At 34.7% G+C, this 24,191-nt stretch overlaps 1 protein-coding gene across 2 annotated transcripts; it reads right to left on the bottom strand.

Moving 5' to 3' along the window:
- Positions 1–965: 965 nt before the first annotated feature.
- On the bottom strand, positions 966–23,721 carry TDRD15 (tudor domain containing 15). 2 transcript variants are annotated; one of them, XM_016144752.2, is made up of 3 exons: positions 23,664–23,721; positions 9,466–15,730; positions 966–1,916 (listed from the first exon to the last, which is right to left on the bottom strand). In XM_016144752.2, exon 2 carries the CDS (start codon positions 15,725–15,727, stop codon positions 9,476–9,478), a length of 6,252 nt encoding a protein of 2,083 aa, XP_016000238.2. In that variant the 5' UTR covers positions 15,728–15,730; positions 23,664–23,721; the 3' UTR covers positions 966–1,916; positions 9,466–9,475. The 2 variants fall into 2 exon arrangements, with proteins under 2 accessions (XP_016000238.2, XP_016000240.2); XM_016144754.2 differs by lacking the exon at positions 23,664–23,721 and adding an exon at positions 18,383–18,462.
- Positions 23,722–24,191: the final 470 nt, after the last annotated feature.

The following is a 24,191-nucleotide window of genomic DNA, read 5'->3' as shown; positions in this document are numbered from 1 at the left end:
TTCTTTAATCCAGCAGTCTCACTGCTAAAAAGCTACACTGGAGAATAAATTCACTCCTATGTAATGATATACGTGCACAGACAAGTACTGCAGCTGTACATTCATGGTGGCAAAAACACAAAGATAAATGGCTATCAATAGAGAAATTATGCATGCATTTAAAATAGAAGTATATTACTTATCTTAGGTTTCAAAAACATGCTATATGAGAAAAGCAAAATGCAGAAAATTGTTTATGATCTTATACAAAACAAAAATGTGTATGCTGTATTTATATGTTTACATAATTATATTCACTCAAGCACTGAAATGAATACACATAGAGAAAAATCTAGGCTGTTATCAAGACATACCTTAGGGCAGGGGTAGAGGAATTATATGAATGGGAAAAGGAGAAAGGTAAGGGAAGCCGAGCAAATACAGTAAAAGTGCAGGAAAAACTACACTTAAGCGTGAATGACATGATCATATTCGTTCATTTACATTAAATTATATATAATATATATGTATGTATACATATATTATATATAATATATATATATATATATCCTCAAAAAATTGCTATCTTCACTTTAGGCACCTAAAATATCTTTTTCCTTTAAAAAAATTCTTTAAAATTAAAACAGTCATAGAAAGATAGGTATCGTCATAGAAATAAAGCTAAAAAAAAATTTAAACTATATAGGACTGAATGCCACTAGATGTCAGTAAAACCCTCCAAAAAATTATAGAAACAAATTAGATATATAGTTTTCCAGGAATGAGGTTCCTTATAAAAACAGATTATAACCCTTAGTAATAAAGGGGTTAATATTTACATGTAATTCCATTTCCTAAGTCATATAACATTTTCGCATTTGAAAACTCTTGAATTATGCCCTCTATAAAGATAAAATATTCAATCAATATGCATTTATCACATATCTGTTATGTATAAAATAGAGGCAAACTGAATCATATTTATTAAGTTTTTAATAAAATGGGAGAAAATACAAATTAAATGAAATGTTTACAAATAAACCATTACAAACTAATGTACGGTGGCACATTAACTATCTAGAACTCAGATATAGCCAAATGACTTAGTAGCCTAAAACCAAATAAATAAATAATAAGCAAGTCAGACAACCATCAGGCAGCTAAAGTGTCATAAAAATTTTCACTGAAACTCATACTTAACTCATTACCAAGCCTTTAACAATACACCAAAAGGTGTCATTCTTATAAAGTGGTTTTTAAGTTATCCAGTCATTTCAGTTATTACCTCAAGCTTGATGTATAAAATACAACTATTTTATTATGTTCATGGATCCCATACGATAGGAATTTGGATGTGAATGCCATGATGGACTTGGCTTGTCTCTGCACAATGCCCAAGGCCTCAGCAAGGACAACTCAAATGGCTAGGGTCTAGAACAGGAGTCCTTATACGTGGCCTGCCCATGTGGCTTGGGCTTCCTCACAGTCTGGATGTGGTAGGTGAACTTCCTGAATGATGGTCCAGGGCACCAGGCGCCAAGTGTCAGAAAATAAGATGAAAGACACATCATTGTTTATGACCCGGCTTTGTAAGGTATCACTCATTTCTACTTTATGCTTTGGTTAAAGCAGCCACCAGCCTACCCAGATCCATCAGATCTCTTGATGGAGAATGGCAAGGTCACACTGGATAAAAGCAGGTGGGAAAACAAATATCACTATGACAATCACTGGATAATACAATGTAACATAGTCTGGCCTCAACAATTCACATCATTCCCACAAGCAGAATACAGTACACCTTCCCCAAGACCTCCAAAGTCTCAATCCATTATGGCATCAGGACAGTTTTCAACCTCGTCCTCTAAATCAGTCCAAGTGTAGATTTGGCTTCCCAGAAGTGGTTTCTCAAGTAGACTTCCTCTTGATCTGAAGACCTATGAAATAAAGTGGCATATTAGCCCACAGGAACCCAACATACATCTGTGGGACAAGCACAGAAAACTTCAGAGGCACTCTGATTCAAAATAGGAGGCATCATCACTTAGGAATCTCTTTAGCCTGATTCCTCACTTCTTTAGGTGCATTTTCAAATTTCTATATTGTGGCAGTAGCAATTTTGCTAAATTTCTTTTATTTTTAACAAAGGTCTCCAGTCTCCCTTCTTCTAGTTTCCAACATTTTCCTCAACTTCCTCAAAGTTCTCACTCATAGCTCCTTCAGGCCTGTCAGGTTTCCTTTTTCAAGGCACTTCCCATTTCTGCCCACTGCTCAGTCCAAGTTATAGCAGCATCTCACTTCTGGTACCAAAATCTGTTCCAATTATTATTTCTATATAACAATATATTCTAAAACTTAGTGATAAAAATTATGATGCTTATAGATTCTGTGAGGCAGAAGTTCAGACAGGACACAGCAGGATGGGCTTGTCTCTGTTCTGGGCCTTATCTAGGCATATTCAAAATAGTCGTAGGCTGGAAGTACCAAAAAACTATCTAAACATGGCCTCTCCACGTGGCTTGGGTTTCCTCACAACATGGCAACATCGGAGTAACTGGTCTTCTTACCTAGCAACTCAATATTAAACACAAGTATTCCAGTGAACGAGTTAGACCCAGCCTTGGAAGTTACACAGCATCTCTTCTCTGTATTCTCTGAAGAAGATAATGAGGACAGAAGATAGTGCTGTGGCCATTTTTGGAAAATAAAATTCTCTACACCAGCTTACCAAGAAAAAAAATAGTGCAAAAACCAAAGTGTTACTGTCAACATACATAATGACAGGAAGAAGAACTAATGGCTGCAACTATTAATCTTAGCTGAAATATATCTGCCCTTAAACTTGATGTTGATAGAATCCAAGTGATTCATTGGCAACTTCACTGCCTACCAGAACAAAAATTAAAAATCTTGAGAGATAACATAACCCAAAGCTACTGTAATGTACATCCACAATATCTACCATTTTTCTTTTCATCTTTAAATAATCTCAAAAGATAACTTATTAAATTCATAAGCCATACATAAGCTTCATACATGTAATTTTTTTAAGTAGATTTGCTATCATTCACTTATAAAATTCACCTTTTTAAAGTGTATAATTCAATGGGTTTTATTATATTCACAGTCATACCACCCATATCACCATTGAACTCCAGAACATTTTCATCACCCCAAAGAAATACTCCATATCCATCACCAGCCACTTCCCATCCCCACCTCCCCTCAGGTGGCCTAATCAAAATAAAAGTACTATGTTTGTAATAAGTCAACTTTTCTCTGCTGTACTATGCTTTCTATAATTTCTTCTTTATGTTTACCTAAGTTCCCTGGCAAACTATACCAAATGTCTTTCAAGATCGGGCTCACTGGTCATGTTTTTGTAAACCTTTTTCAACTGGTTCCTCTGCGGTCTAAAGCGTATACTATATACCTTTATTACAATCCACTTGTAATAGAAATATCTAAAGAACTGGAATTTGACTTACTCATTATTCTACTGTATTTAACAGTGACATCCAAAATGTTTAAATGAATGCACCATAAAGAATAATGTAACAAGATTATAAAGTATGATTTAGTAGTAAGAATATTCAGAGATATCAATGAGCTCAAAGACGAAACTGAAGTATTTTGCTATGGAAAAGTACCGTGATCATATTAGCTTTAGTCAATGATTGACTACTTTATGATTAATAAATGATAAGAAAACTAAAAAATATATAAAATCCATACTTGAGCTCACACTGATGTTAATATATCAGAGCCAAAAAGGAATATCTATTAAAATCTTAACTAAGGTTATATTGTGACATCAATACAAAAAAAAAAAATTCTAAAAGTCAAATATAGAAAAATTAAATATGGAAACTTAATACTGAGAACTATATCCTAACTATAGACCAAGTAAATTTTTAAAATCAAGATATATAATTTTTTTAAATCCAGCACTCCTCTGAAAGTGAAAGAATGAAGAATTTTAAAAGCCTGTGCTTTGAGAATAAGAATATACAAATACTTTTAAACATAAGAGAAAACTGTAATACGTGTTTAAGATGAGTAAGGACTATATTTGGTTGAGAAAAATTTTTTAGTGAATTCAATTTTTTATCACAATATGCACATGGTATGATTTTTAAAAGTTGTATTACCCTTTTAAAACACATATAAACATATGCACCTTCAGACTTTAGAGATGTATACTTAAAAGTATTTTATTATGAAAAAATTTTAAGTCAAAACATTGAATATACAAAACAAAAATGATTTCCCTTGAGTGTATACAAAATTCAGCAACAATATAACAAGTTATTAAAGTGATATTAGATTTCAATATTCTTATTAAATTCAGAAAAGGTTACATTATGCTACTATACACAGATGAAAAAAATTTTTAAATCAGACACTGAAATTTAACAAACTCAGTATCTCATATATAAAAATTTAGAATCAAAGTGATCACATCAGAAAAATACAAGTGGCTAAATAATTTGTCTTTATATAACAGTTTGAAGTGTTTTTTATTTCATATCAACATACAGCTTTGAAAAATATAGTGTATTTGACTCTTAAAAACACATATCCATAATCAGAATTGTTTTCACTAATACTTTTCCATTTTTATAAACCACTTTTACAAGTTTGAAAAATATTTTTTAATTTATATGAATAAACAAAATTAGAAAAATTTAAAAAGCAAAATTTAACAATCCTAAATTTTAAAATATTTTAATCTAAGAAATTAAATGTTCTACTGCTCTAAATTTTTAATCAATAGTGTCTTGCCAACATCTATAAAACAATGAATTCTGCTAACTTAAATTAATATAATTGGCTTCAAGGTAGAAAAAGGCATTATTCTAATATTGACTATTATTACCTATAAAATATAATGAAACTTAATCCTAAGGAAACATAAATCCTATAGTAAGCATGCTATTTTTGTTTGTTTTTATTTGAAAGTACTCTGAATGAAACTATGTTACTAGACACACTCCCTGTCATAAGTTTAGAGTACAATAAAATAGCTATTGTAGGGCAAAATAATGTAACTTCATAACAAAAAATGAAAACAAAAGTTAGTTTTAAATTAAGAACTATTTATCTTAAAGGAAGGAAACCTAATTCAATCATATCTTTAGCTACTATATGTATTGGACTTTTGGTCCAAATAAGAAAAATAAATAAATTAGGAATTAATTGGAATGTACACTTCTAAAAATATCACTTTGTACAGTATTTAATAATTTAAATAGTGCAAATTAATTTGTGAAGTCTGTCATTTCTAGTCATTTCCAAACATAAAATATTATACATGAAGACATAACTAAAGTTAAAACCACTGAAAGTTAAAGGGTATGAAGCTTTTCCTGATTGAATTGGTACCAAACAATTCATTACTGCTACTTTGTCTTACTTTGGCATTCAAATTCATTTCTTTTTTAACTAACAAACTCATTAACTTTGCCATATTTTGTGATATCAAAGCAAAACAACAAAAGCAACCCAGTGATACAACAGTCACAGAAGTTGGGTAAAGGGAGTTATTTTTCCAATAGAAGCACTCTTCTAAATTGTAGAACATAATCTTCAATATCTGGTGAGTATGGGGGAAAAATACATATAGCCCATTCTAGTCTTTATTTAAAACTATAATTGTTCCTCATTCATAAATCTTATCTTCAAAATAGAAATTTAACCTTTAATCTAACCATCACACTGCAAATGTGTGTAAGTGTATTTATGTATACACTGTCCTAAATATATATTTATTCAGTTTCTCACAGAGCAGCATCAGAAATTTAAGTTACTGTTTCACAAAATATTTTCAAAACAAATGTAGTAGCTTTTTAATGATGATTACTGATATCTCTCACAGTGAGTATTTATGCACCAGGCACTAGTGAAAATGCTTTATATGCTGTAACTTATTTAAATCCTCACAACCAGTCAAGGGAGTAGTTATTATTATAATCTACATTTTACAAAGAAACTAAGCTACAGATAAGTTAAAAAGCGTTTACTACCATGCTAGATTCAATGCTACTGATTCATACACCAGTATCCCTTAACTACTCTTATATTTTCAAAATTCATTCTGACATTTTGCACACCTGTGAGCCATTCCCCTTTGGATGTCCAGATATTGCCTTAAATTTAAGATATCAAATAAAACTCTTCTTAAAAACGGGGTTGCCATTCCAGATTTGTTTCAAAGCTGACTTCCAGCTGACTAAGCAACTGCAGGAAGGTAGCACATGTCAACGTCAAGTACCGTCTCATTTGCAAAGACTGACTAGATATTTTTTACTCTTTTAAAAAAAGTTTTACATTCTGTAGTTCCCATAATGATCTGTTCAAGGACTTCCAGAGAAGAATGAACAAGCAAGTATTCAACCAACAACAAACACCTTCAAAACATCCTGAAAAAAAGACTCAGAACTCTTGTTTTTGAGAAAAGTCTGCAAATAAAAACAATTACCTTGAATAATTATATATTGGTATGTTATAGTAGGCTGAAACTATGGGAAAGTTAAGCCAATTTTATAAATATAAGGGCAGCAACTTCCATAATTAAAACAATACTTGGGCAAAATAAAATAAGTGCATTATTCTTCTAGGACATTTCAAACACTATATTTACTCTGAATTAAGTTTAGCACAGAATTACTGTGACTCTATATGTATAGTATGAACTCCAAATACAGGAGGGATAGAGTCTAAGCGTTTTCATACTTAAAATCCAGAACTATTTTCTCTCACAAAATAATTCAGAAAGTTATCCACCAAACCCTCTAAAACAATGTTTCTCAACTTTGGCTGTATATCATCTAGGGAGTTTAAGTCCTAATGGTGAGGCCACAACCTGACCAGTTAAAACAGAACCTAAAAGTGAGATCTAGGCATCAGAATTTTTGAAAATTTCCTTTCTTAATTACAATGTAAACCTCAGGCTGAAAAGCACTACTGTGGAGCCCCTTTTCTAAAATTTTTAACAGGTGAGAGTTTTAAGTATTGATGCCTTCAACCAAGAAGAACCACTAAAAACCATTTTGCCCTATGCATGGAGCGCCTGCAGGCTCTGACGACAGCAAACAGCAATGGTTACCACCACCCCTGGATGAGCAGGAGGAGACCGTATAGTATTCAAGGCTCTTAAACCAGTTTTTTGATATTTTATTATTTAAAGAAAAGAGTGGGTATAGCAAGTATATTGGTTTATTCTTAGACCACAAAACTATGTTACTTATGTTGTCTCAAAGTTATGATTTTTCCTTAAATGGGACTTCAAAAAAATCTTTTTAGAAGTACAACATGTTTGCTTCTCTGCTCTTGCAACAGCTACTTTCACTTTAATTCACTTACTGATTCACTGTGTGCTGGAAATGGAGGTGAGATGGAGATGGGGGCCAAAAGTGAGCTCTTAAAGAATTTTATGGGAAAACCATAAAGAAGGTAGAAATATACACAGGTAAAGAAAAATCTAAGAAACAACGAATGCCAAAATGGATGGGCTGATAGCCAAAAGTTTATAGAAAACTCTTTTTCAAATAATCTACTTTTCAAAGGCAGTATAAATAATGAATAAAAGCAGACTTTGGAGTTGGAGATATCTGAGTTTAAAATCTCCCTTACCAACTTTATATCCATGGGTAAAATTTACTGAATTTCCCTGGGCTTCATCCATAATGATAACTTTTTTTGGCCGGGGGCGGGGGGAGGGGGTGGAATTCTTCCAATCCCTGATGTTCATGGGAGAGGCACTCTCCTAGGATAACACTGCTCTATTCTTTGCTCCCTTACTCACCGGGAGTAGGGACAATCTGATTAGTACATTTAGCGGAGGGGGGGCAGGGGGAGGAGTTAGTTTTGGGTAGGGCTCTTGTGTGAAACTCTTTTCTGTGCCCATGTGGGTGAGTCTAAATTAATGGTTCGGTATTTTATTTCTCAGTTACAGCTGACATTCAATATTATATTAGCTTCAGGTATAGTGATTAGACATTTAGGTAACTTATAAAGTGATAAATCTAGTACCCCAAATACCATAACTAGCTATTGTAATGTTATTGACTATATTCCTATGCTGTACTTTACAACCCCATGACTATTTTATAACTGCCAATTTGTACTTAATCTCTTCACCTTTTTTCACCCAGCCCCCCAACCTCCTTCCCACCTGGCAACCATCAATTTGTTCTCTATATCTATGAGTTTCTGTTGTTTATTTATTTGGTTTTTTTTAGATTCCACATGTAAGTGAAATCATATTTCAAAAAGAAAGAAATCTTACCATTTCTGACAACATGGACAAACCCAGAGAGTATTATGATAAATGAAATGCCAGACAGAGAAAGATAAATGATTCAGTATTGTTATACCTCTTTTGCTCGTGGATACAAGCCATATTCATCAATATTGGTTTTTGGTTTCTTTTAAAGGGGATATTTTTCTCACCAATCGTCTTTCTCCTTGTCTCTCTCTAAAGTGGTTTAGAATTCAAAGAACCTGGGTACTAATTATTAGACCCCATTATAATCTTAGTATTGACCAAGTTTATAGCTGTGGTAAGCTTTAAATGAGATAATACATATAAAACTCTTAGCACAATATCTGGAACACAGTAAGCACTCTACCATAACTGCTACTACAATAATAAAAGACTCAAACATAAAAAAGGAAAAAGGAGCAATTTTAAAGCATTTATCAATTCATTATAAACATCTAAACATGAATTCAAATGTAATGCTCTTTCTAAAATACATCAGTAAAAACAAGAAACGTCCACTCATTGAAAGAATGTAACTTATCATTAATTATAATACAGAATAACACACCTTTCTAAAGTCAGAACCTTCTTTTTATAGCCTATTAAAATGTCCAGGAACTATTTCATACAGAAAATGAAATATAATGTGCATCAGCAAAATGAGACAATGCTATAGCACATATTACATTTTCAATATTTTAGAATCAGTCTGATGTCTAAAAGTTTTAAGAGGAAATGGGCTTAGTCAGTTTATTCTATAAATTTAAGCACATTAGCAATATGCTACAAGCACACTCAAAAAACCTAAATAAAGATATACTTCATCTGATAAGAAAAATACAGAATAGAAAACTGATTCTTCAAAGCAAGCCCAGGAAGTTCATTAATGGCAGCAAGATTAACTTGAAATCTATGGACCATCAGTTTTTCAAACCCCTTGAAATTATTTGCAAAATGTCACACATGTGTACATGCGTATGTGGTTACAATCTTCTACACTTATTTATGAAGGTTACCATTCAAAAAAGGTAAAGATAGTAGAGCATCATTTTACCATGCAAGTGATCACTCCTAAATTGTCTATTTATTCAGACATTCTAGTAGGTTTTCTTACAGTATACTTTCAATCTGGATAACTTCAGTACATATTAACAAACTTTTAAATAATCAAAAATAGAATCTACAAAAAAAAAATCTACTTTTTACAAATGGCCACTTACCTTTTAAGTATTATTCTGATATTTCTTCATTAACATGAGGTGCTCTTATTGTTGTTTTCAAGTCCATTGTGTTATTTCCCCGTATTCCTTCAGTTGGTAGCTTTTCAAAAATGTTTTCAGTGCAATTGGTGTCATTCTTCAAACCATTAAGTAGTTCCCAAAATGAAGTTGCTGCACACTTATCAAATGCAATGGGACTTTGGGGATTATGTTTTCCACTATCAACCTTCTTCTTCAGTGTTAAATTTCTAGAATATAATCTTTTACTAATATGGTTTTTCCTTAAGAGGTTCTTATAAACATCTTTCCTCTTAACAGTTTTCTGCTTTGTTAGCTTCTGTTTCTCAATGCATGTACAATTTACATTTTCTCTTTTGTAACAGTTTTGATCTAACAATGGGCAAACAGGCTTACCCTGTAATTTATATCGGACTGTAGCAGATCCAGTAGTAGCAACTGCATCAAGATGATTTGAACCTTTAGAATACACTGCAAGCCCAGATGCAACTAACATATCTGCCAAATTGTTTTTCTCACTAATAACATCTACTTGCAGTTTTGCTTCAGAACTATTTTCCTGAAGCTGAAAAACTAAGCCTGGTTTACTTAGGAAGTCTTGAAAAAAACTTTTGGCTTCTTCATCCCAGTATTTTCCTTTAGCAGGTAAGATACCATATAAAATACAAGGATAACTTAGCCTTGGCAAATTCAAAAGTTCCTCAGGAACAACTTTAAGATTTTTTATATATGAATAAGGTATGTAAACAGAAAATCCATAGTCAATCAGTACAATAAGTAGAGACTGATGAGAGACTTCAGAAATTTCTACTCTATTCCACTGATCTTCCAATTCATATTTGAACAAACAAACAGAACCAGGAATTATGAGCTCTTGCGGTACTGTTTCTAAGTTTTCTGGTAGATCAGAAAGCAACATAAAGAGCGATTTCATTGTGTCAAAGAAATCTTCTAACTGAACAGAGAAGTCTGATGGATCAGAAACAGCAGTGGCGATACCATTATATCGCCTACCATTTTGGAGTTGTGCACAAGTAAATGATCTTATTGTACATGATGACACAGGAGTCTTAGATTTCAAGTTGAAAATAATTTCTGAAGACCTAAGTTTGTTTTCTTCAATATGAACTGTACTTAAATTTAAATATTCCAAAAGTAACAGGCCATCTACCAAAATTTCTACTTCCCAGGCGGAGTCTAAATATTTCAAGAAAAGGATGTTTATTTCCGAACGAGCAAACAAATGCACAATGGACTCAAATGGCATGTTCCTAAAATTTTCAAAACATATCCATTTACAAGGCACAGCTTGTCTTGGAATATTTCTGATTTCATTGCTAAGCACCCTGGTATTACATAAAGGAACTATTTCATACCAACCACAGTCAACTAAAAAAACAAGCAGTGTCTCATCAACACACTTTTTTTCTACTTTTGATCGATACCATTTCAAATTTTTTTTAGATTTTGCCAAACATTCTAAGCCTTTTTCAGTATTTTCCTTTGTTAAGAAAGAGGGATTTTTTACTTCTTCAGTAATTAATACTGTTAAATCTGATAATATTTTTTTATTTTTAGATAACTTCACATAAAATGTTCCACTTTTTGAAACATGAAGTATTTCAGCTTTTTCAAGTTGTCCAGGTTTCAAGTGTTCAAAAGGAATATTAACCAGCTGTTGGTAGGATGGTTGAAGGATCATAGAATTATCATATTCACTTGATCTTCCCTTCCTCATTTCATTATCATCACCAGGGCTCACCTTCTGAGAGATAATCTGAGGCATTTGCAATACTGTTTTCTGTAGCTTTGAACATGCTATCCATTTCAGTAGTTCATTAATGACACATTTTTCATCACAAATTATATTTACTTCCCATTTCTCCTCATGCTTTTTCAAAAATTTGCAAGAAACTATTTTGTTACTTACTCTTGAAGCAAAATAATCCACAGTTTTGCAGTCCCATATTTCATTGGGCTCATTCCACTTTACTCCACTAAGAAAAGAATGGATTCCTAGCTTAGGAATAGTTAAGAATTCTCTCTTAAGTTCATAAATTTTAGATGTGTTTACTACTGCAGTGTTACCATAGTCAATAAATTCTACTTCAAAAGAATTTCCTGGCAAAATTTTCTTAATAACTGCTCTGTAAATGGCATTGTCAGTAGAGTATTCTGCAACTACAAGATCTCCCACCATATGTTTAACTGATTTTCTCTCAGTCACTATATTTGCTCTTCTATCATTTAGAGCATCTGCAAGTCGGATGATTACATTTTCATTCTCAGCAAGCTGAATATGGAAACTTGCTGGATTACTGATATTAGAAACATATCCTTTAACTTTGGCATTCAAGAAAATTTGAGGTTGAGGAAGGTCTTTGATCTGTGGTCTCATAAGATTACATGGGTTTTGTGAGGCCGCTTGATTTAATTCTCCGATAAAAGACTGTGACATAGCCCTTACTGATTTCTGGCTCACATCGCTTTCATCAAGAGTATGTGCAGATCCAGAGACAATTTTTACACCTTTATTTTTAAGTCCATCATTCAAAGATTTCTTCACTTTGTTTTTTGACACAGGTTCAATTTTATAACAAACTGGTGGTTTCAAAAGTCTGGCATATATACTTTTGGGATTCATTAATTGATCTATTTTACTTTCAGAATATGCTACTTGACTAGTTTTATTTATCGTATTATCATGATAGTTATTTTCTATTTTGCCTTTCAAAGAAACAGCAAGTCTCTTATTCTCATTTACTTTATGACCCTTTTCTACATAGTATACTTGGTTACTATGTTTTTTTCCATATTCATGAAGCAACATTTTAATTTTCTGATTTATATGTTGATATCCATCATACAATTCTATACCAAGCTGGCCATCTGACTCCCTGGACAATATTATTGCCCGTAGTGGTTTTCCTAAAAAATTATCTTCAAACCACCTATTGATTTCTGCTGGAATATCTACATCTTTAAGATCTGACAAAAAACACTTAATAGCTTGCATAGGTGTAAACAGCAACTCTGGAAACTGATCTGAAATAGCCCTCAACATACTTTTTTCTACTAGTTGCTTATTTCCAAAGTCTACAAAATAGACCAGAAAGTGAGATAATGAATCTGTTGGCATTGCTAAACCTCTATAAGAGAGACCATCTTCTATATACTTAGATATACACAATCCCATTTTACTAGAATATTTTGGACAATTTTTGAGGTTACTAATCTCTGTGATTTTTGTTTCTATCATCTCTAGGTGTTTATTATTTCTACTAAGTTGGCAATAAAACTTTTTGGGACTATATATATGAGATATATATATTTCTTCCTCGCTTCCAATTTTTAAATTGAAGGAGGAATAACAGTAACTGTAAAGACTCACTGAAGATGGGAAGGGCTTTGATAATGTGCTATACTGTGCAGAGCCGTGACTAATAAGAAATTCTTTTGCACTAGTACATGGAGATTGTAAGTCCACTAAATTACATAAATAGTTTGGATGTATAAGAACTAAAGCATAGATGACACAGGTCAACAACCCTCTAGACGAAGAAATAAAATTACCAAAGTCTCTGCATGCTTCTCTTGTCCAACTTAATAATTTACAACTAACGGGTTCAACTAAATGGTTAAGACTACATCTGAAGGCTTGGCCTTCTAAAAAAAGAAAAAGTGGGTTAATACCACAAAGATCTTTAATTAAAACTCTTTCCTGGTAACCGTAATCAACAAATACTACGTCAACTTCTTTTTTTGATGCTTGAGGCAAAACAGCAGCTCTATACCACTTCCCATCTTTGGAATACTTAGCAACACAAGCAATCTGCCCAATCTGATAGGGATCAGAATGAATGCTATAATAATTCTGAATTTGTTCCATTAGTAATTGTAGCTCATCTAACTTACACTGGAGCTGGCATGAAAAGTCACCGGGGCCACGATAATAAGAACACTTCACTTCAAGGACTGTTCCTGGTTTAAATATATATTCTTTATAAGGCCGTGGTGACCCAGGTACCACAGAAAAAGTGAAAGGATTTTTTGCATTTGAGAAATTAACAGACGGGGACTTTATCAAAGACGAATTACTTTCTTTTAGCTTATTTGAATAATGCTTTTTAGGTGTAGGTCCTACAAGAAGGGCAGATAAGACCTTCTTGACACTAACTTTGTTTTTGGATTTTAAATTTAACACTGAATAATCACTTACGAATTTTGGAAAACATTCTGGTTCTACTTCCCAATATTCTGCATATCCAGCTTGTACCATAAGAGAGACAACATCAATATTTTCTGATGCTTCAATACTCTGAATATTTACAGTGTACTTGTCATCTTTTTTTGCTATAACTTGAAGCAAAATTGCTTTGTTCAAAACAATTTTTTTAAAATAATCAACTGCTGCCTTCACCCATAAATCTTCCACAGGAAATATATGTGCAAGTGAACAGCACATGGCTAAGGCAGGCAACTCACAAAACTCTGGAAGCAAAATTTTTACATCAAAAAATGGTATGGAATCAGTATTTCCATAATCCAAAAAATAAACAGTAATCTTATAACCATTAATTTCCGTGATGACAGCTCTGTAAAAACATCTGTTCTTGCTGTATCTAGCACAGCAAAATAACCCAGGTTCTGGATTTCTTAGAATCAGTTCATCATTTTCACACAAATCATAAAATTTGTTTATATTTCTCATTATTTCTTGAAATTCGTTCTGATATTCATTGGTGCGAACCCAGAAATTGGATGGGTTTAACACATATGCTATGAAAGCTATGTAGGCAGCTTCTGTTTCCATTTCTACAGTTTTAATAGGAAAACCTACTTTCAAGTTATCTTTTTTATTTAGAGAGTCTATCAACCATTCAGTATTTCCAACAAAACTCTTGATTGCGAAACCATTTACATCAGAAGCACTAGTCTCTCTGAGAATATTAGAGATTTTTAAATCAGACACTGGACAAAGTTCTTGTGTGGCTACAGTCTTCAGAAGACACTTAGAATTAATTGCAGACTCCTGAGTTTGTAATGTTACATAATACAAATGTTCATCCTTATTGAACCAATCAATGTGTGCATATACTATCTGTCCTAACAAGGCTTGTTTAAATACACTCAATTGAAGTTTTCTTGCATCCCTATCTGGACTGTGTAAATACGTCAGAGAACATGGAAATGAAAATAATGGTACTAAAATAAAATCCTGTTTAAGTTTCTTTACATGAATTGAGGGTATAGCCTCACTGCTGCCATAATCCATAAACCAAATTTTCACTTGATTATTGGGCAAGAGCTGCTGAAGAATTCCTCTATGCCACTGTCCATTTATCCTTTTGGCAACACAAAGCAGTCCAAAATTATCACACATAGGACTACTTTCTTGACTGATAATATCATAATGTAAATTCATACATACTGTCAAGTTCTCTAACTCTGGAATCCATTTAATTAATTGACAATAAAATTTACTTGGGCTCAATGCAGATGATACCTTTACACTTTCAGTATTGCCTATGGACAAAGATGGCTGCAAATTATCCAGAATATGTTGGATATCAAGTAAAGTATTGTTATTATTTAATGATAAGTCAGGTCTCGTATACTGTAATAAATTAGGCATTTGTTGTGGGAATTCTTTTAACATTGTCACAATAAGACGAAATGAATCCCCATCAATAAGTCTTCCTAATTGTAATTCAAGAACTTGGGATATAATTTTTGGCACTTCAATTAGAATCATTTGAAGAGGCAAAATAGCTTGTATATAACCTTTCATTTGTAGTCCTACTAATGACTTGAAATAATTCAAAGCCTTAGAAGACCATTTTTCTCCAATTGGTAAAATGTTGGCAAAAATGCCAACTACTACACGTGGTGGTAGTTCAAATAAGGTGCCACAGGCTGAAGCAACCCGCATACTATCAACTCTTAGTTCTTCTCCGCGGTCTATGAGGAACACTGTATAGAGTTCGTTTTTCTTTTCCAAAACTCTTCCTCTCTGCCATTCTCCAGAAACTCTTTCTTCTACCAAACAAAATTCATCAATGTCCACATTATTTTTTGCTTTTGGAATATGCTGTATTTCCCTCTGCAATATGTGGTAGTCAAACTCACATTCAATATTATTTCTGCCTTGAAATTTCACCAGAATATCCTTGGGAAGACATTCTATATGTGATATTGTCAAATCCACATCTAAAAATGTCGGTAATAGGGATGTAGAATCCATTTTCTAAAAAGCAAATAATAAGTACTAATCAGCTTCTAGACAGACAACTGTTAAAATTAAATGAAATTAGCCCATATAAACTTAGTATGCAAACATAAGCCTTAAAAATAATTCTATGCCTATATTTATCAAAGTGAACACATTAATAAAAATTATATACACTGGAGAGAGAAACAAAACGCAGCTAATTGTTCAATGTATTTCACACTTTCAAAAAATTGCATTGAGATAACCTAGAGAACATTAAGAACAGGGAGACTATACACTGTAAAACAAAGAAGAAAATACATTTCTACTAGATACAAATTTTCCAGAAACAAATTTCTACTAGACATTAGACATGGTGTAACAGAAGGAAGCCAAATAAAGCCCACAGGAGAGCTCCTTCTCCTCTTGTGAGAAAACTACTTTCCCTCATGCAGACTTCTTCCGATAGTCCATAATTCAAAGTGGTGAGCGTATAAGAAAGGGCAAATGGAGAACGAACAGAGGACACACTGCTTGCACTCCCCACTCTGTGTCAGTTAGCAATAATTAAACCCCATCGGCACCATCACACAACTGCAGGATTCTTCTTTGATTAAGGACAGCAGGCTGAATCCTCGACAGCGCGAAGGAAAGCCAAGCATTGAAAGACCCTGAGGCGGGTCAGGTATATGCAGGCCTTGTCACTGGCATGGCTAGTTACAAAAATTACAGAGGGAGGAAAAGAACGGAACAGAGGCAAAGCTCTCTACGACATGGCTCTGCTCATTTTCTCTAGATTGTTAAAATTTTTTAAATGGCAAGGCAAATATTCAAGAGCTATAAAATATTTTCCAAATTCAGGTAAGAACCAACATCTATTGTGATAGGACACAGCTCAACTCCTGTTTGACTCTGAGATAACAGTTGACGATTATCAATTTCTTTTCACGAGGACAGGAAAGAGAAAAACTGGACCTAAAAAAATGAGGGAATGACTTAAAGGAAACCAAGGAAATACTCTCCTGAGGAATAAACATACTGAGGGAAAAAGGAAAGAACTGTTCTTCAACAGTCTGATTCCTGTGTTCAAAAGATCAAAAACAAATAATGAATTTTTATATGACTAAGTAGCTAGTAAGATGCCACATCTGAGATTAGGAAGAACTACATACACATAAGAAATTTAATACTGATGGGGAAAAGTAACACAAAATAAAAATAAATAAAGTAGAAGAAAATTTTGAGAGAATATTCCAAAATTCAGAAGAAAACAATAAAAAGATGAAAGAAGAGCATGGAGGACAGGAAAATAAAATCTTATCAAAGTATAAATATTATCTGAGATAAAATAACAGGAGACCTTTATAAGTCTTAAGACCCAACTCCACACATTGAAATAGGCAACTGGAAAGCTAAAGAAAAAGATAAGATTTAGGAACATCTGGGTCCTGACTGTGCTTTTTATTTCATCCTAGATAATTAATTTGGTGTGCTCATCATCACAGTGCAGTCTGTAGAGATTCTGGGCTATGCTTACTCAATCCTGGAATCTCTCAAAATAAGATCAATGGGCAGCACACTGAAGACTTGCATTAGAATAAATCAAAACACTGCAAGACAAGAAAGACCTTCTCAAGCCACTAATAAAGTCACAGGCCTTTACCCAATTTCCATACTTCAGGTACTCAAGAAAGGATCCTGTGTTGGGTTATACCAAGAACCTTCCTTTTGGCATCTGCTAAAGGGTCACTGACTATTCATGTGAGTAAATGAGAAAAGGAAAAAACATATACAAGTCTTTCAGGAACCACCACTCTTTTTAAGTAGCCAGAAGAATTCCTTTATTAAATGAAGGTGGTATATACAAGATAAGCCAAAGAAAGCCCAAAGACACAAAGAAGTTGCATGATTAGGTTTCCCAAACTACCAGAAGCCTACTCCTCTATCCTGCTATCCGCTCCCCAACCGCAAGCAATACAAATGGCCTCATGGGGAATTTCACAGCAGAAGTGGGAAAAAATATGAGCCTGGTTTGCACATCCTTTCACCTTGTGCCAGGAATCTCAAGAAACAGACTGCTAAAGCACTGCATCCCAACCCAGGGGATGCCTTGCCTGAGAAAAAAGTTGACGAGACTCCAGTACATCTACTTTCCCTGAAGAAAAAAAAAACTGTATATAAATTGGCAATATCTAATAGTTTCTGCAGGATGATTAGTAATTCTGAAGAAGACTGGAAGATTCATTACAAAGAAGTCCGCAGTGAAATATGTGGATGAGCCTCTAAGATTTAACACATGAAAAGAAAATTTGTAGGTCCCACATGATGCTCACCAAAGGTCCTCACTATGGACAAGATCCTTATTTAGACAGATAGAATAACCTGTTCTATGGATGTCCATCAGCCTCCATCTGCCTCCCCAATGCCTGCTCAGAAGAATCATGAAAAGAGTTCCCAGTGTCATAGATAAAGCTCCTACCCTTGTGTATCTGAAGTTCAGACTGCAACAATTCAGAAAAATTACGGAGAAACATAAGCAGGAAATTTAAAACCAAACCAATTATTCTGTACTGCAAACAGTTATGTCATCTAAAGACAAAATTTTAAATCGAGATCTTCTAGATCCAAAAATCTTTACTCAATATTATATCCCTTAGAATATTACTATACTCACAGAAAAGTACTTACTCTGTGTACACAAGATTAGGACATCAGGAAACTTGAGTTTTATTTGAGATGCAATTATGTGAAATTTGGGGAACTGTTTGTTTTTTCTTAGAATCAGATTCTAAATCTGTAAAATGAGAGGGTTGAATTAAATTAGGGTTTTTCAACCATTCTTTTTACAGTAACAGCAGTAAAAATCCCTCTTATCCTAATATAAGATGCAAAAAGTAAATAGAAAACATAAAACATCTACGAATTGCATTCGTAAGCAGTGTTCTAATCATTTCGTAAATTTATACAATTCACTTATTATAAAGCCAGTAAATGATGAATGCAGTCTTACAGCAGCTTCATCATATAATTTGCATTATTGTATTTGATAGCAAAGTACTGGGCAAATCAGGCTCAGACATATGTAGCAGTTCCACTATTTCAGATGACCAGATACAGACAGCTTCGAATAAAATGGTAGTGCCACAACTTAAAAATAAAGTGACAATAATTAGTACTCAACTCTGCTTTCAAATTTAGTATATCATATTTGAATGTTTTCTTCTTTTTTAAAAATAATACTCTATTTTAAGAAATTGAATTCTAATCAATAGTTCACGAACTCCTGAATTAAAGTTAAAAATGTACAGAATCACAGTTCTCATAAGGTTTGATGAAAATAAATCTAACACTGTTAAAATTGACATGAGAAGTGCTTCCTATATTAAAATTTCCTGATTCTATGGAACACACATAATAGATGATGTTATTCTCATCGGTTTTGGGATCTTTCTTCTATGAAGTACATCTAGTAAACCTAGACTAGTGGGGTCCAACAGAAATATAGTTGAGCCATATATTTATATATACATATAATATATAATATATATTTTTAAATTTTCTAGAAGAAATTTAAATTTCTTTCCTTATATCGAGCTCCTTGTAATGTTTCAAAAAAATTTTAAAGATTTCGAGACATTAGTTTAACTGATCTTCACATTAAGACTGTGATTTTCAGATTAAAAAATTGAAGATAAAAGAGACTCGAGACTTTGAAATGAGGCTTTCTGATGCAGTCCAGTTCTCTATGTACATTACTCCCACTGTTTCACACTGATTTTTCAACTAAACAAGAACTAAAAGTGAAAGACGCTAATCCAAAACCTAAAGTACAAACAGAAACAGGCACCCTTCTGGGTTAGAATCAGCTTATTAATTCTTCCTTTTTCAAAATTTAAGATTTTTCAGGTAAAACTCTGACTAGTACTGATAAGGTTGCCAGGTTCCAAAAGACCGATTCCAGGTAAGCATCTCTGCCCCAGTTTTCATCAGCCTACTTTCTCCAGATATTCAGAGTGGTTTCTGGATTCAGGTCTTTAAACACTGATACAGTGGAAATAAAACTGTTTAGAATCTTTTTAATCTTCATATTTTAAAATCATGGCTTCAATTTGTTAACGTGTTTTACTGGCATAGTCCTTGACCAGAGGTAATTCTGTCCCACAGGGAACATTTGCCAACATCTAGAAATATATGCTTGTCAAAACTGGGCTGGGATGGCGTTACTACTGGCATGTAATAAGCAGAGACTGCTAAACATCCTACAATTCACAGAACAGCCTCCACCAAAAAAAAAAAAAAAAAAAAAAAAAGAATTATCTAGCCTACAATGGCAATAGTGCAGAGAAACTGCTTTACTGATCACAAAAGCAAATATCAGATTAAAAAAAAAAAACTAATTTTTTTAGCTACCTAAAAGAATTAGAATATGACAATTTTTTTCTAATCTCACATTAAATAAGGCTTTCTTCAAGAAAAAAACGTAGAAGCTAACAAAAATGGAAAACATTAAAAATTTTAAAACCACAGGCAAAAATATGAAGCTATAACAAAATTAAAATCAATATAATCTACCACACAAAAGATTTGCTCAGGCCAAATATCTTCAATGATCCTTGAGTCCACTTTTTCACATCCCACGCAACAATCCACCAAAAAATTCTACTGGGTTCATCTTCAGAGCAGATAAAAAATCTCGCACTCTCTTCCAGGTCTGCTAGTACAATCCTGGTCCAAACTAACTTCCTCTGTCAACTGTACTATCAGGTTACTAATTTGTCTTCCTACTTCTATCCTTAACCCTACCCCGTCCCCACCCATGACTAGTCTCAGCTCAAAAAAATCAGTAGCTCCTCATTTCACTCAGAGTGAAAACTAGAGCCATCATAATGGCTTATGAAGTCCTACAGGATCTAAGCACCACCACCGCGACCGGGACCCCACCCCCCACGCCCCTGCCACCGCCACCGCGTTCTCTCTTACCTTACTCCTATTACACGCACTACGCCTCAACCACAGTGCCATACCACTCCTTGAACTTGTCTCTGGCTTTGGGACTTTTTGCTTCCACAGCGCAGCTTGCTCCCTCACCTCCTTCAAATTCTGTCAGAATGTTTCCTTCTAGGTGATTCTTTCCCTGACCCTCTATTTAAAAAACTGAAAACTTCCCAATGTAGTATTGTCTAGGCACCTCCTTAACCTCTTTCTCTGGCACTGAAAAAAGAGTTATCTTAAACCATCACTTTCTCAGGACCCTTTTCTAGTCCTAAAAATGAATGAGGATCCTATTACGTACTGAGTTGGTGTCCTTCCCTTGCCAAATTCCTATATTGAAACTCTGCCTCCCAGTGTGATGGTATTAGAAAGTGGGATCTTTGGTAGGTAATTAGATGAGGTCATGAGGATGGAGCCCTCATGAACGTGATTAGTGCTCTTACAGGAGTCACGAGAGCTTGCTCCTCTCTGCTCTCTGTCCTATGATACAAGGAGGATACAGGCATCCATAAGCCAGGAAGCAGACTGTCACCAAACACCAGATCTTCTAGCACCTTGATCTTGGACTTCTCAGACTACAGAACTGTGAAATAAATTTCCGCTTTTTAAAGGCCATCCAGTTTAAGGGATTTTGTCATAGGAGCCCCAACTTAGACCACAAAGGGTGTTTATGTGTCTTCTACCTGTTAACATTTATCATATTTAAAATAAAAACAAACTTGTAAAATATTTAAAATAGCAATAAGCCCGTTAAATATTAACAAATATTTTCATGAAAGATAACTACATTTTCAAAACCAAAATATTTAGTGATAAGAGTGACACGGTTTTACAATTTTTGTAAATCTCAATGTCAACGTAACAGAAAATAACTGGATTCTCATGGCTGCTTCTGTGTGTTGCAACAGATTGTTTTGGGAAAAGTACGTGAATGACATCTGGCCCCACACAGACAGGAGTTAGAAAAGGGAGGAGTATTTTAATAGCTTTTTCATATAACTGAGGATATTCTTTGATATTTACAAAAACTCAATGAGTGCTAATTTCCTAGAAGTTATTGTAAAATGGAATATTAAACATATAAATGAACTCTGAGTACTGTTACCTTAAAATCCCATGGTCTATCTTGCATTTTGAATGGGATTTCTAAAATGAATGATTTTAAAGACACTACCCTGATTCATTTGAAAATACTGATTCAGAATTATGCACAGCTTCCATATATTGACATATTCCATTACCGAACATCTCAAAACAAATTAATATCACAACCAACCTCATCAGAAAACTCAAGCTATCAGAAAGCCATCAAGCTTGCAGCAAGAGGCACAAGTTTTCCGACTTTTTAATTTTGCCTTTAAAGCCTGAGTTTTATCATTGACAAATACTGCCAGTTGTTTTCCTTAAGTGTCAAACTGGCTTAACTAGTTTTCGGGGGAAAAAAAAAAGTCAGTCTGCAAAATACCCAAATCTGAATAACCATAGTTTGTTACTGAAGTAAAAATGAAACCACACAATGGTTGTATGCCACACAATGTAATCTCAGCACTAAAAAGGAACAAAGTATTGATACACAGCATGACATATATAAATCTCAAAAGAATTACTGGAGAAAAGAAAGCTACGAAAAAATACACACTATATTCCACTGATAAGGGAAAAAATAAAACAGAACAAGCATTGCTAAAAGAGTCACTCAGAATAGTCAGGAAGCTATTAAGGAAGTGGGACTTGTGCACATCTTGTGTCTCAGTTTCGGAGCTATTAAGTTGCTAACCTGTTGCTAAATTCGGCTAAGGATGAGTCATAAACATTCTGGAATAACTGGTGCAGTGAACACATGGACATTACTTCCAAGTAGTTTTCACCTCCCTCGCTTGCATATGGGAAATAATCAATCCCTATTAACATAGCCAGCAATTTTTCCTTTGCATGAAAGAATTACACTTATGGTTTTCGCCTTTACAAACCCTGCCTTTCTTTCTTCTCTCCAGAGCCCAGTTTGAATGTCTACCTGAATCTGTAGCAACTCTTTTTGCTCAAATAAATGCCTTTTTTCTTTATTAGTCAGAATCTCTTCTTCGGTTAACACCATTTATACAAACTCCTAGAAAATGCAATCTATAGCTACAGAAAGCAGATCAGAGTGGGGGCAGAAGAAATTTTGGGGGGTGATGGATATGTTTATTATCTTTATTATAGTGCTTTCATGGGCGCATATGTGTCACCAAATTGTATACTTAAGACAAGCTGTAAAATACAGACACACCACAAAACCTAAATGTTTGTTAATGGTGGAATGTTATAAAAGATTATATAGCTCTTTTGTTCTTTTAATTACTATTAAAAAGCAGTAAGATATTTATTGGCTCTGATGAATAGGTCTTACGAATCCTGTTAAGTTGTGGAGGGGTTGTCAGTAATGTGTACAGAATACTAAAAATGACACCCTACAAATGAACATGAACATGAGTTCGTAGGCCGACGGATGATGGGGTGAAGGATACATTAGGAGATGGAATTGGAAAAACGAAGGGGGGGCTCATTAAAGGGCTTTATTTTCCTTTTAAAATTCCAAAAGGTAAGTTACTTTTGATGGTGTATTGAAGCATTACAATTAAGTGACTCGGCAAAAATAAATTTTCTTCTGAAGAGTGCTTCCACACTGACTTTCTCCTTTGACTTCCACAGGTAAAAGTGCCCCACTGAACCGACCCTGGGGCTCACTCTCTCTGAGCCTGGCATTTTTTCAGGTCGGGGAACCCAGCACTCACGGGGAGGCCGAGCTGCAGCCGCCGTTGGGAGGCAGGAAAGACGGCCTGGGCCCAGGCCACCCCGCCACACACGGCAGATGGCGCCGGCGCCCGCTCCTCTGGCGCCAGAGCCACGACGGTGAAAGGGGCAAAGCGGACAGGGGAGGAAGGCCACCGAAAACAGTAGAGCGAGCGGACAGCACAGAGGTAAAGCTTGGACTTACCGAGAACCCCCAGCGCGGCTCAGGCCGTTCTCCCCGAAGCTCCAGGAAGACTGCCGAGCCCAAGATGGCGGCAAACTTGAGGCCTGTTGTTGCCCCGCGGAGGCCGGAGGCGCATGCGCAGAGCGTGGGGCCAGGGCCAGAGCGGCGGGCTCGCAGCTGCGCACAGCGCCTCCGCCCGAGGGTGGAAGCTGCCGGGAGCGCCCGGAGCGCCGCGCGCCGCCCGAGCTCTAAGCGACCTTACAGCCTTGTCTCTCAGGAACAGGCTAAGGCCTGGATTAGAGCCTTCTAGAGGCGGGCGTGGGGGGCGTGCTGTAGTTCATGGTTCAAAAACAACAAGGGGTTAACAACTTCTTCCATAGCAACTATGGCATTTCCCTTTGCAGCTTTTCCCGACTTTTCCTTTCCTCCTTTGTCCCTAATATAGAGCATGGTGTTTTGCACTCAGGAACACTATGAAAGTGGAAATAGTCATGCTTCCCCAAACCAATCTAAGATCCAGAGTACATACTTACTGTTAAGAGTATTCTC

The sequence above is a fragment of the Rousettus aegyptiacus genome, unplaced genomic scaffold, assembly GCF_014176215.1.
Source record: "Rousettus aegyptiacus isolate mRouAeg1 unplaced genomic scaffold, mRouAeg1.p scaffold_m13_p_7, whole genome shotgun sequence".
Classification (NCBI taxonomy): Eukaryota; Metazoa; Chordata; class Mammalia; order Chiroptera; family Pteropodidae; genus Rousettus; species Rousettus aegyptiacus.
This window is presented reverse-complemented; position numbering and strand designations above follow the sequence as displayed.

Coding starts and splice junctions, on each gene's coding strand:
- TDRD15 (XM_016144752.2), bottom strand. CDS start 15,727: ATGGATTCTACATCCCTATTACCGACATTTTTAGATGTGGATTTGACA.